Source organism: Manis javanica, chromosome 2, assembly GCF_040802235.1.
Source record: "Manis javanica isolate MJ-LG chromosome 2, MJ_LKY, whole genome shotgun sequence".
Classification (NCBI taxonomy): Eukaryota; Metazoa; Chordata; class Mammalia; order Pholidota; family Manidae; genus Manis; species Manis javanica.
The window spans coordinates 195,522,227-195,536,259 of NC_133157.1; the positions used below are offsets into that span (position 1 = coordinate 195,522,227).

The 14,033-nt window shown below is 30.9% G+C and overlaps 1 protein-coding gene across 5 annotated transcripts in view; it reads right to left on the minus strand.

The window, feature by feature from the left end:
• The window catches only part of CSMD3 (CUB and Sushi multiple domains 3), a 1,174,595-nt gene that overhangs the window by 79,312 nt on the left and 1,081,250 nt on the right, over positions 1 to 14,033 (minus strand). For all 5 annotated transcript variants that reach the window (XM_073229983.1, XM_073229982.1, XM_073229981.1 and 2 more), the window contains 6 exons: positions 13,337 to 13,525; positions 12,831 to 12,977; positions 10,396 to 10,584; positions 6,226 to 6,411; positions 4,451 to 4,645; positions 1,723 to 1,896 (listed from right to left, as the gene is read on the minus strand). In XM_073229983.1, the coding sequence (XP_073086084.1) occupies positions 1,723 to 1,896; positions 4,451 to 4,645; positions 6,226 to 6,411; positions 10,396 to 10,584; positions 12,831 to 12,977; positions 13,337 to 13,525 (1,080 nt within the window). The remainder of the gene's footprint in view (positions 1 to 1,722; positions 1,897 to 4,450; positions 4,646 to 6,225; positions 6,412 to 10,395; positions 10,585 to 12,830; positions 12,978 to 13,336; positions 13,526 to 14,033) is intronic.

Genomic DNA, 14,033 nt, shown 5'->3' on the forward strand with positions numbered 1-14,033 from the left:
AAAGTGTTTAGGGCTATAGGGACAAATGGTTTTCAAATATGAGAAAGACTGGACTACATGAATCCTCCAGGTCAGTTCTAAGTATAAGATTCTAGGATTTGCTTGTTTGGCAGTTATTTCCTTCTGCCAACATCCTTTTGAATTTACAGTAGATGTTAAGACTATACTGTCTGAAATTGAAACTGAGGGAACCCTCACCCTTTGATGAAGTCCCTCAGACCCTTAATCATGAACTAGTGTGAGGTTCAATTATGACCCAGTTTTTGGGAATTAGACTGGGTAGTTAGAGATTTTAAAAAGTGGGAGTTTGCAAACCACGGTAAAGCAAACTAAACAGACACAGAGCTCTTATTTCCCCATCAAGGCCACAGATAAACTCTTGACTCATGTATTTTTGAGATATTTTCCAGGAAATTAGATTCTACCATATGGGCCACCCACTGACTCCAAGTGTGTAAACCTCAGTATTTGAGTTTACAAATACATTTTCACATTTATAAATAAACTAGGCAATCTGTAACTGAAATCAGCATAACCAGTATCAGTTTAGGAACTGTTAAGAAATATTTTATTTGATTATTAGATCATATGTTAATACAAATTTCCAAATATATGTGCTCTTATAAAGAAACCAGTGTTGCTAGGTTTCCAAGTATACGTATTAACAAATATGCCTGAAAGGGAAAAAAAGGAATGATTCAAATAATGACTTTATTACTAGGAATATTTTCAAGTTACTAGCAAAATAATATGTATTTAAAATGCTACAGTTTAGAATTTTCTGTCAAGTGTCATATTCTTAAGTAGTAAAAATTTTAGAGACAAAGCATTGGATAAATTTAGCAACACTCTTGTTTAGAGTAGTAATTTTTATATTAGTAAACAAAAAGATTATTCCTTATTCTCAACATTCAAGTGAATAATTATTAGAACAATTTTCATTATATCTAATTTAATATTTGCTGTCATTTCTTTAAACCATTATTAGAGAAAAATAAAGCATAAATCTTACTGTTCTTTTAACATTAAAGAAATTATTGAAGTCTTTGAAAAAGAGAGAAAGCTTAAATCATAACATTCTTTTAAAAATAAAGAGGAGGGGTAAGAAGGACTAGCTAGTTCACTTTACCTAACACTTTATATAATGAATTCAAAGAAAACCCTAAGGTGGGGGAAAATCCTATTTGCCTAAAATAAGTTTTGAAATATTTTTTTAAGTTTTACTACAAAGTGAGATTACACATGCTGAAATTTTATGAAATAAAAAAGGAGAAAGATATTTCATATTAAATAAATAAATAGATAGATGGATAGATAAAAAAAGATACATAAATGTGGAAATTGTTTTTCTCCTTTAGTCATTTCCTTAAGCAAATAGGTGAAAGGAGAATTGACTATGGGTTAGAATGAATTAACTGCTATAGCACTTCATCCAGTTGAGTGTGTAGGCATAATTTTCAGCAATTAGTTTTCACCTTTTTATGTTCACTATGACTGGATGAAAATGTGTTTTTCCTTAATGACAGATTCTTATTTGGCATACTAGTTGATTAAGAGTTATATTAAATAGCTCTTTTACCATGAGACATTTTTAAAGTTAAGTATTTTCTGGTGTTTAGCATCCTTAATGGGGAATATAAGTTATCATCTCATATTATGAACACTGCCTCCTTTTCAGAGAGGGGAAGATAAATTTGTTTAAAATCATTTAAAAATCTGTACCTAGGCATCTGGTTTCAGATCCACTCCAAAGGCCTGAAGAAAGGCATTCCCGTACAGCGGAACCCACGAGCATGAAACCTGAATCGCAGGTGAAGATGGCTGTTGAGCCATACGAAGTTTGAGTTCCAATCTTATTTCCGTTTGGAGGTGTAGGTAGATCGCCACAGGAAATAACTTAAAAACAATAAAAAAGGAAAAGAGCTTAAAAACAAAGTCACTTGTAACAAAACCTCTACATTTGAAATCTCTATAATTTGACATAATTACAGTTGAAATTGACATTTGTAAAACATGGTTGACTTGAGTGTGAAAATGCAGAGAAAATGGATGGCATAATTTAAAACTTATCCTCTTGAGTTCCCATAAAGCATTAAAAGTGACAGTGACATGCTGTTTCCTTTGAATTTTTTTCCTTAGCCAACCTGTTCACTCAGCAGGTTGTACTGCAAAAAAAAAATTAAAATATCACAGGAATAAAAGCAGCATAATTCATTAGTTCAAAATATTTCACTGACTTATCAAGTGACATCGGACAATCCCTTTGACTTACCTGGGCCAAAGTTTCCTCATTTCCTAAGATAATGCTAACATGAGAGTAATTACAATTAATTTTCTTGAGAACTCTACAGTTTGTAATGAGCTTTACAAGTGAAATATCATTTGATTCTCACAGGAACCATTAGATATAATTATATTTCACATTTTGTTTATAGGTTTAAAACAATGAAAAAGAGAGACTGACTTGCTAGGTCATTCGAAAAACCAGCTCTTATGACTACTTCATATTTAAAAACTACAAATGAAATGTCTCTCTAGAATAAAGACAGTAATGGATAGTGTTTATTGAGGGCTTACTTTGTACCAGCATTCCTAGCACTTTAACTTAATATAATTCTCAAAACAACTTCATGAGGTATGTGCAGTCCTTATGTGAACTGTATGTACTAGGACATGGGCACATAGAAATAACTTTAATCACGTAAGAAAACCTGTAAATATTAAGCCCAGCAGTCTACCTCCAGAATCCAATACTCAAACACCAGCCCGGAGTACTTTACTCTAGCTCCAGTTCTGGCTTTCAGTCCTAGGCTTTAGGTAGCCATTAGATAGACAAATAGAATATTTGCAAATTTTAAATAGTTGCACATAAAATTTTAAATGTTCTGATGGTTTTGAACTAATCCCCCAACAATCCTTTAAGACAACTATTATATTTATTACATATGAATACTAACAATTTAAAAGATGAATAAATGGAAGATCAGAAAAATTACTTCTTTGCCATTTTCTCAGTGAACTGAATTATTTAGATACCTTATCTTTCCCCCATTCTTACCTGTATGCAGGAACCTGATCTTATGTATCAATTAAACCTTTCTACATAAGAGAGTATCATGCACAAAAAAAACAAACATTTGTTGAATATCTCATTAATGTTTCTGTTGTAGATAATTTTTTTTCTAGCTCATTGGGATATCCCTAACCCATGTGCCTTTGTAATGAAATTATACTGGAAGAACAGTCAGACTGGAAACAGAAAGATCTGGAAGAAAACTCAAAAGAATAGGGCAAAAATTTACAACTATAGATGCCATATTTTGAGACTACCTAATATAATTTAGATATCTATTACTGAGATTTTAATTCATACAATTCGATTGTCTTATAACAAATGCAACCCCCAAATTTCTACGTTTATATGGAGATTAGGAAAATAAATTGCAGAATTGAATGTTTGTAAGTAAAATTATGCTAGGTACTTGTGTACTTATTACACACAGACAGTTGCCTGCTATGTTATACTTCTTAGTCTTCATAATCTCATTTATACTTATGATTCCCTTATTAGTTTACTTTATAAATTTTAAGTATTTCTGCCATAAATACCATAGAGTTGTGTTGGACACAAATTAAAATAATTAATTTTCACAGTAGTATAGTTCCTGACACAAAGTAAAAACTCAATAAATGTAGTGAAGGAAGTTCAAAGGGAGTTTAAGATATTTCATGTGAATATCCCATGTATAATTATATTATCTACATTAAACTCTGGTCATTTATAAGAATGCATGGAAAGAGAATGACAGTGTGTCCAATTTGATTTATTAAATATTTGTTGAGTTCCTGCTGTGAATCAGATTCTAACTGATATTTTCAACATGTCATACCAATAAAACTCTGTAATAACTATGAGATAGGTGTCATAATTTTCTAGTTTAAGAAATTTGGTATGAGAAAGAATACATTATATAACAGTAACAAAAGATGGGAGTTAGACTGCATGGGTTGAATTCCCTTCTCCACCATTTATATGCTCTGTGACTTATGCACAATGAATAATTCTGAGGCTCAGTTTCCTTTTGATAAAATAAATACAATAATACCAACTACTTTTCACTACTACAATGGAAATTAAAGAATAAATGAAATAATACAGGTAAAGGGCTAAAAGCACCTGCTGGTAAATTGTAAGTATACAATAAACATCCTATAGTTGTAGTAAATGATAGACTTAGAATCCAAATACAGGATTTCTGAATCCAAAGCCTATGCTTTTTTTCATAAGCATTGCAAATACAAAAAATAATTAGAAAATTTTAAAACATAATGAGAATAAATGACCCTTTTAATTATACTCTTTATTGCTCTACTGTGTTTGGAAAAGGAAGTGATCAATCTAGTCACCAAGGAAGGCTTATGAAATAAGTTTAGCAACATGTATACTTACTTTGGCAATATGGTCTTTCATTTCTCCAACTCCAAGTACCATTAGGAAGGCATTCAATAGAAGCAGGGCCTAGTCCATGATAACCAGGGTCACAGCTGAAAACAACCTTGGTTTTGTATTCATAATGGGAGCCATTCACAATTCGCCATCTTCCATGTTCCAAAGTAAAGGAATTGATGCTTGGACATGTAACAACTATACAAAAATAAGAACATAAAGGCTAATAAGTCAGTCATGTCTGTTCCACTTCCTAACTATACTTCATGTCTTATCCATCCTTATATCACCACTGCTGTAGTTCATTCATAACTGTGCAATATGAGGTCTCTTAGCATTTGTTTTTATTTCTTTTCTGTGTTAATCTTTTCCACTTCCCCAGCTCTGTGGTACTGCTGGCAGTTCTTGACTATGTCCTGCTATTTCACACTTCAAAGGCTTCATAAATATTCTTTCTGCCTGGTACCCCTATTACTGCCTACCTCTACTCTTTTATTTCTTTAAAAACATTTTTAGATTATCATATCCAAATTTATTCCTAGGTATAGGAAGGCATGAAATAAATTCTAGTTATGAATTGTTCCAATGATATTACATTGTTGAAATTGTGTCTCTTGTTTGAAGTAGATATAAAAGTATTCTTTTCTCCTTTTTTCCTAGCTTTAATGAGGTTTCTTTGAAAGGAGGTGGAAAAAGGAAACCCTTGTACAAGTGGTGGGAATATAACTGGTAAACTGGTACAACCATTATGGAATACATATATATGGTCAATATAAAGGCTCATCAAAAAATTAAAAATAGAACTATTATATGATCTGGCAATTCCACTTTGGATATATACCCAAAGGTAATGAAATTGGGATCTTCAAGAAATAGCTGTAATCTCATGTTCATTGCAGCATTAGTCACAATAGACAAGATTGGAAACAACCTACTCTCTCATTTCTCCAGAAGTTTTGGAGGGACTATATTTTGAGGAAATTTGTTTATGAGAATGGGCTTTTTATGCAACAGCTGTAACATAAACTTCGGTTAATTCAAAACTTGCTCAACATAAGGTAAGTTAAAGTTTTATTAGACACCTTTGTTAAGAGTGCAAAAAATTTAACAACCCTCTTTTTAAATGAAATTACAGCTACCTTGATATGTTAGTACTAAATCAGTAGAAATAACTGAAGTATAGAGAAAAATCAAAGGCTTTATTTAAAATGACATGTTCCAATCTTTTGCTACCAAATATTTTATCAGAAATATTTTCTATTATGTTATATTATATAATATTCATTTACCAATTAAAGGAGTAGTGACAGCAATGGGGAATATTTCAAATCTAAGTAACCTGAGGAATGCTGACAAAGTCAAAAATTATGGATCATCTCAACAACATCATTTATCCTTATAAAAATCAGAGCTAAATATATTGATACACAGTTTTATGAATACAAAGTTTAAAAACTTAAAAACAATTTTTCCAATTTGAAAATACATGTTGATTTATGGTTGACTTTTCACAAAGTAAGTGAAACTTTGTTATATAAATGAAAAGTCACTTGAATTTTTTACATAAATGTTCTAGAGTTAACAAAAATGAGTGAAAATTCATCATTCTGTCTTCCAGTTCTTCACAGTACAATACAGATTAAATAACTTTTATCTGCCTCTTAGATATCACACATCATTTCAGGGATTAATTCTAAAATTTGAAGAATATATAAAATTTCAAATCATGTAAAATGCCGATAGAAACACAACTGATGAAATTTCCTTAACACACATACCAACACAGCGAGGGGTTTTGTTATGATTGCTCCAAGTTCCATCTGATTGACACACAGCAGTGGTAAGTTCCTTAGATGACAATCTATATCCATCATTACAAAAATAGGTAACTCGGGTTCCTACCAAGTAGTCTGTCGTTAGTATTCCTCCATTTGTTGGTGCTTTAGGAATCCCACAGGAAATTGCTAGAATAAACACATACATACAAAATCACAGAAACAGAAGAAAACTTATTGGAGAAGACTAAACTATAAAGCATATATGATTCTTTGGGGTTTCATTAATTCCTGTGAAACAATTTCAAAGTATCTCCCCAAAAAAGCCTTTGTGAACCATAACTTTTTAAGTAATTTATTTCAAAATCCTATTGAATGTTTTAAATCGGTAAATCGATACATTGCTAATGCTTTACTTCTCACTTCCTTAGTTTCTTGTCAGCATGTGCATAGTTATTAGCATTCATATAAATTATATGAGAACACATGTCAGGTAAACAGAGTATATCTATTGCTAACCCATGACTGGACTACCACATAGCAAGTATGGGCAGTTCAATTGGAAGGATCATTATTCAAGATTATAAGGACTTTGTCCAGGAATTAAAAAATAGATTTATTTTACATGGAAGTTGGTTATTGCTTTATCTTAGGTTCAGCCAAACTCTATGTGCTTGAGCACCACCATAGAATATCATGCATATGGAGAACTTTAGTGAATATAGGGCCAAGCCTTACTGTCTTAAAACCTAGTATGGATCTTCCTGCATCTCACTGGAATGTCATGTCTTAGCTTGTCTTGATTGTCATATACAATGAATCTGATATAGGTGAAAACTAGTTTTATCATATTATGATAATTATGATAAAAATTTATATTTAAATAGTTCATTACTTATATTTTCACATCTTAAAAATTCGAATTACTATATAGAAATCCCCTAAGACCAATTGTTTTTCTATCTTTGCTCTACAAGTACACAATTTGCATCTCCAAAAAGAAAAAAAAGCTGTCAAAGAATATATTTGGCAGCAAAATCCTTAAAAAATTAAGGTGATTTGTACCTTTATATAACATTTAGATATATCTAAATATTTATACATATCTCTGCAGAAAGAGAAATATATTTGAATATGGGTGCAGCCCCAGAACCAGTTGGAGGTACTATCATCTCAGGAAAATCAGAAAATTTATGAATTCTCAATTATCTAGTCTTACACAGTCCATATAGGAGATTCTAGACTTGTAAATTTATTATTCTTATCAAAACAAATCAAGAACAGAAAGATATGAGTTTAGTTTAAATAGATACAAATGTTGTGTTCTATTTACCTATCTCCCATTTCAACCTAAAATTCTATTTGTCTTACAAACCTACCATTTAGGTGTTTAATTGTAATTAATCAATGTGAATTGACTATCAAGTATAAAAAATTCTTTATGAAATCTATATGGAATTCTCAAAACTAAATGACAGACTCCCTACTGGTGAATATCTTTTGCAATTTTAAAACCTCCAAATTATGAACAAAAAAGCAGTAATACTGACTTAATGAATTATATAAACAGTTTCATACAATTATGTTCTCATTCCTGCTATCTAATTACAGATCCTCTAACATAGTGTTGCAAATGTAAATGGTTCCCTGATGTCTGCTAAAGCAGTGCTTCTATTTCTACTTAATAATTTTGGGAATTTCAATTTGTATTAAGCATTCTCTCCAATGAACCCCTACCAAAGATTGCATATTTACTGGTTTTTAAAATAAAAACTACATTTTTGAAGTAGTGAAGATTGAACTTAGATCCAAGTAGAAAGGAAATATACTTTAAACAGTATATGTTCCATTTATTAGGTTAGTACAAAATGGCTACATTTTAGAAAAGAAAAAAAAGGACATACTAAAATGATAGGACAACTGTGCTGAAGATAGCTTACAATTTAACTTCTCAGCTATAAAAAGAAAACAAGCTGAAGTCAGAAGAACCATCATCACTGAGTGGTTGTCAAGAAGGTGTCTTTACAGAACTCTCAAAAAATAGAAATTAAAAGTGAGGCAGGGAATACAAAGTGTCAGTGCAATACTCAGTTATATAGTGGGATGGGAACAGTTCAGTTGCTGAAAGGCAGAGGGAAATCAATGAGTGATTATTAGGTGTATAAACAAAGAAATAAAACACATTCTCAAACCTGAGTAGAGATAGCAGACTAGGTTTTCTACCTTTAACTCTGCTCACATTGTGTTACCTGTAGCTCAAGTAAATATATAGGAGAGTGTATAAAGCAACTCAAGTATAAAACAAATCTGGAACAAAACAAACATTTGCATTATGTGAACAGCTCTTCCCAATGACATTTAACCAGTTCATTTTAATTAGCATGTGTCTAAACACAGGTAGGGCACATACAACATTTTTGTGAAATACATAATCTTTTAAAATTGTTTCAATGATGACCAAAGACTGCTTTGGAAATGGCTCCTTAAATTATAAATATTTTGTCATTTTACTATGCCAAACATCTTTTTAAACTGGATTTCAATTTACCTAATTGAAGGATAATATTAAATCAAGAACAATGAAAAAAAGATTCCATATATGTCATATACCAAAAAAAAAAACACAGGGAAATTACAGCACTGACTCCACAAAGCAATTTCAAAATTTTAGAAAGTTCAGGATACTTTTATTTTAACCATGAGTTAATTATTTTCAATAAAGATTACTATATATAAAGATTATTAGATATTCTATATATATTAAAATATATTAACAATCCTTACACAACTGAAATGTAATAGTTCAAAGTTCACAGAATCTTAATGTTTATTTAAAATATGTTCAATTTAGAGGTTATTTTATATGTTTTAAATTCCCATGATTCTGAAGTCAGGAGATCAGAGATTATTTCTAAAACCAGTTCTGGGAAATTTACTACTTCTGGTAGTCATTGGTCAAAGGAAAACAGATGTTTTGATAGTTTATTAAACTATACCTATTCTGTATGATGTTAATGGCTTCAATATTTTTAGTCCACTAAGGTTATGATGCTTCCTAGAATTCTAATAAGGAATTACCATTTCCTGCATCAACATAAAAAGGAAACAATAGATCTTTGATTTTTTTCATTTATTTATGCATCCCTATGAGAGCTGTCTATTCATGAATTAGAAATTGCAGTTGAATACGTAAAAGAAGCCATTTGTGGCATCTAGTAGTATTTATTCTCTGCTCATTTAAAATTGCTATTATTTAATTTTAAATTTAATCTATTTCTTTAATATTTTATTGTTTATTATAAATTGTCTCCAATAAGTAGATTTTAGTTAAGACCCATTATTTATTAACTGAGAGTAGTCTATGCTTTTCAGTGTGAGGATTCATAGTTGTTATATATACATCCTCATGATTGGTAGAATAAGTCAAATATAAAATTAAATTTCAACTGATGAAATAATGTAATATGTTAAATATTTGTAATTTTTCAAAGTCCAATGATATTATAGATTTTCTCCTTTAACTGATGTTGAATTTGTCTTTATGACTACCTAGTTGAAAGACTCAACTACATTTTGACAACAAGACATACTCCAAAGCTCTAAAATGTGTCATTAGTTGATTAAGAAGCTTGCCATTCTGTTTGCTGTAGCAGGATACAACACTCTGGCAGTGCCTTAGCAAAATACAGATGAAAGACATATATCTCTGTTGAGTTAGCTAAACAATGAAGAAAAAAATAACATGGTGGTTGGTTACATTTTCCTCTTTTAAATGTGCTGCTCTGAAAACGCATTTTTGCAAATACAGGGTGGAAGTCTTCGGGGAACTTTCCCACTCTAATCCTCTCTTCTCTGCAGACTCCAAAATAATCTCCAGCTCTGGGTCTATCATTTTCTGATAACAAAGTCATGGGAATGGTAGATGTCTGAGTAAAGTAGGTACATAAGTGGATAGAATGAACGCATAAATCACAAAACAAGTGAGAATTACAAAACAATGTTTTTTTCTCCTCAAATTTATCATTTTGCATTTTTAAGCCTTATTTCCACAAGAGGCATCTATAATATGCTCCTGAATATTTATATTTTGGAAGTTTCATTGAATGAATAAGAAAGTTAAATGGGGTTAATTTTTACTAATGTGTTCGTCCACACTGGGATAATATACTTCACCTTGACAAGCAGGAACCGGTGCATCCCACACATGATACCCATAGGAAGACTTTCTGCACACCGCACTGCTTTTTCCAACAAGTCGGAATCCTCGATCACATGCCCAGCGGACTACACTATTAAGTTGTCCACCTGTCTGACTGATAATGTATCCATGAGGTGGGGATTCTGGTGTACTACAGTAGAAAGCTTTACAAAAGAAAAAGAATCACTATATAATTAATGAATCAGAAGGTCTTTATGATCCAGAGTTATAAAATCCTATAAGAGAATACTAATACTTAAAAATAGATCAGTTGTCCTCTCTGTGAGTGCATATGAACATCATATAATTTTCTATCCTCTTAAAAATCTATTGGCCTTACTTTTAGGAGATATAACTTTCTCTAGGCTTTCATCTTTCAACACTTATATCACCAAAGATGTTCTGAATTGAAATATATCATATTTTCTTAACACCCGGAGGTTCAAAAGCTCTACAAGTATTTCAGTGAATTTTGAAAGACCTATTTCTTGTCAGAAGGGCCTCAATGTCACTCCTTGGTAGTAATATTTCAGACCATGTTCTTTACATGTAACTTTGAAGTTCTCTCCAGACACCTATATCATATTAGGTCATGCATTTCATTTTGGTTGATGTCTAAAATAAGACCCACTCCCGATATTCCATAATCCTCTCTCCAAGTTTATTAAAGTTTCCATGCTTTCAAGAGTGCTTACATATACTGATAAAAAAATAAAACCTTTTTCATCTCCTGAAGTCTGAAATGTCAAAAGATAATGTCAAATGGCTTTTTTATATGTATGTGCTTTGAGACTATTCAGCTTGGCAGGATCCATTTACCCTTTGTAACTTCAATGTATTCATCTGAGAAAAATGACATTTCAGGTGTAAGTAGTAAGAAATAGATTGGACTAAGAATATATATATTTCACAACCTGTCATTTCCAAAGGAAAAATATTTAATATTCCAAGATCTTCTTGGGGCTAAAAATAGTATTTTCACTATATCTATATCAAATTTTATCATAAAAATCAATGAAAGTAAGGATTTAGTCTATAATACAGTCAATCTAATGCTTAGAATTGCTTGATTTGAATGGTTCTCCTTTAAGTTATTATCAGCAAAAGTATGATTTAATGTGATGCCATCTTTGGGCACAACTGTAAAAAAAGATTCACATTCTTTATATGGTAGAAACATACATTAAAATATGAAAAATCTAAAGGATGACTGGAACATATATTTCAATTTTTTAAAACTTTTTTCTTTTGTGTGGTTAAAATATTTTTTAATTTAATAGAAATCTATTATAGGATAAAACTTGTATATATCTAGTAATAGATCAGTGACAATTTACTTCTATGTAAAAAGAGAAACTGTTAATAAATTATAATTAAACTATCATCTTATAGTCCTAAAGTCAAAGCAAAAACACAAAAATTATTCTATTATTTGTGCATTATATATATGCAAATTTGTATAAATGAGTGAATTTCAAGAGTATATTTTAAGAACTGAAATTCAAAACTTATTTAAGTCTATACTAGGATTGTTGTGTCAGAATTGTTTATAAAATATTTATGAAAGTAATTTTCAGTTGAACTGATTAGCAATGACTCATTTCTTGGGGAGACATGGTCTGAATACCATACAGAAAGAGATGGCTGACAGGTTCTGGAGTAATCTGTTATTGAGCACGTACCCATGGCCTCTGACATGATTTAGGATGGCAATGAAGAAAAAGAATATAATCCTCATATAATGAGGAACTATTTATATATACGTACTCAACAAGAAAATTACTGGCTCAGTATTAGTAGACCTTATAAACAGGAAGGCATACAGAAAAAACTATTTAATCTTGATAATTAACAAGGATTTTTCAGCCCACATCTTCCTAAATATTTCTCAATGAAAAGCAATTATGACAAAACAATTATTTTTTCAAAACAAAGGTTTTTAAACGATGTATTTATCAATTTCTCTTTCAATATTTAATATATTTAGCAAGTATCATAAATAGATAGAAAAAAAAACATAGACTTTTACCATTGTATGTTTATCTTTTTTTTCAACTTGTCATTTAAAGGAGTTCATAAACAGATCAAATATACACAAGTAAGCAATGATCTTAGTATTTTGTGAGAGTTCAAGGAAAACAAATCTATTGAAAAAAATCTTTAAAATATCATTGCTTATTTTACATACGAGTCATAAAAATCTTTCAGAAAACATATAAAAGATGTAGAATTATTATTATAATGAGGAAATTGAAACACACAGAGGTTCCATATATTGCTCAAGAAACATCAGTGGAAGAACTGCTTTTCAAACTTATATCTAAATGAATAGTCTATGTCTGTGCTCTTTAATCACAACCATACTGAGGATGCTGCTGAGATCTGTACTGAAGTTACAAGTATCACATACCTATATATCTTATCCGGAAGCCTTTTTTGTTATTGCCATGATCTGCTGACCATTGAAGAAATACTTCATGACCATTGCTTGTTATATTAAAAGCAGATGAATAATCCCCACTGAGGGAAATAAGCACTGGACTTTGAATATTTGGTCCTTCAAAAAGAAAACAACACAATTTAGATATAACTGAATAATTATGTTCCAATTTACCTTTAGTATTTTATATAGTACTAAATATGGTGAAATTGCTCAACAACTAATCTACTTAATCAATAATAAAACATAATAAAAAATGTTTTAAGCACTTTAATTTCATAGGTAAATAATCTACAATTTAAAAAACAGTAATCACTCTACAATTTTCATCTGGTATATAGGAAATTTGATGATGCTCTGATAATATTAGATCATATAAAATCATATACGCAGTCATTTATGCAGAAGGTCTGTATTTATAAGTACAGCATTTGGACTGAGTTTATGGATCTCTAGTAAATATAACCCATGGTTACCATCATACACCTGAAGAACATCAAATTCCTTTTCTGTCTGGAAGAATTCAATAAACATGCTGATATTATATCCCTTTTCTACTGAAATGCTCCAGGCACACATTTGTAGATTTGGGTAACTGTCAGGATATCCAGGGCTCAATATGACTCCTGTGGAATCTAGCCGTAATTCATTGGCAGGACAGAGCACTGTCAAAGGAAGACATCATTAAATGATGCTAGTGTAAAGCATTAAAAAAGACAAGTAAAAAATGCATTTTAAATACTGGGCACTCTGCTTTCAGTAACTATGAAAGAGCCAGTGTCTTGAATTATGTGTCAGAAGAGACAACTTGTATTAAGCTCATAGTTCAAACAATGGACCCCAAAACTTATGGACTTGATTACCTTTCTTTTATTACAAGGGAGATGAAACTTTTATGGATAATCAACAAAGAGAAAATTAAAAGGTGAGATATTTATTTCATTCAATTTCTTTATATTATTTCCTTACCTTTACTCATCTTATGTTCTCTCTCCTCTGCATTTCTTGCTTAAGTCTTTTCCTATCCTTTTGCTTACTGATTTTTTAATCATTCTCTTCTTTCCTCAAACCTTAACTCACTCAGGTATGTGAGGTCAGAAAAGAAACTGCCCTCCCTCAAATATTTATTCCAGGGAAAGCCACTTGTCATCTCAGGAATGTGCTTAAGCCATG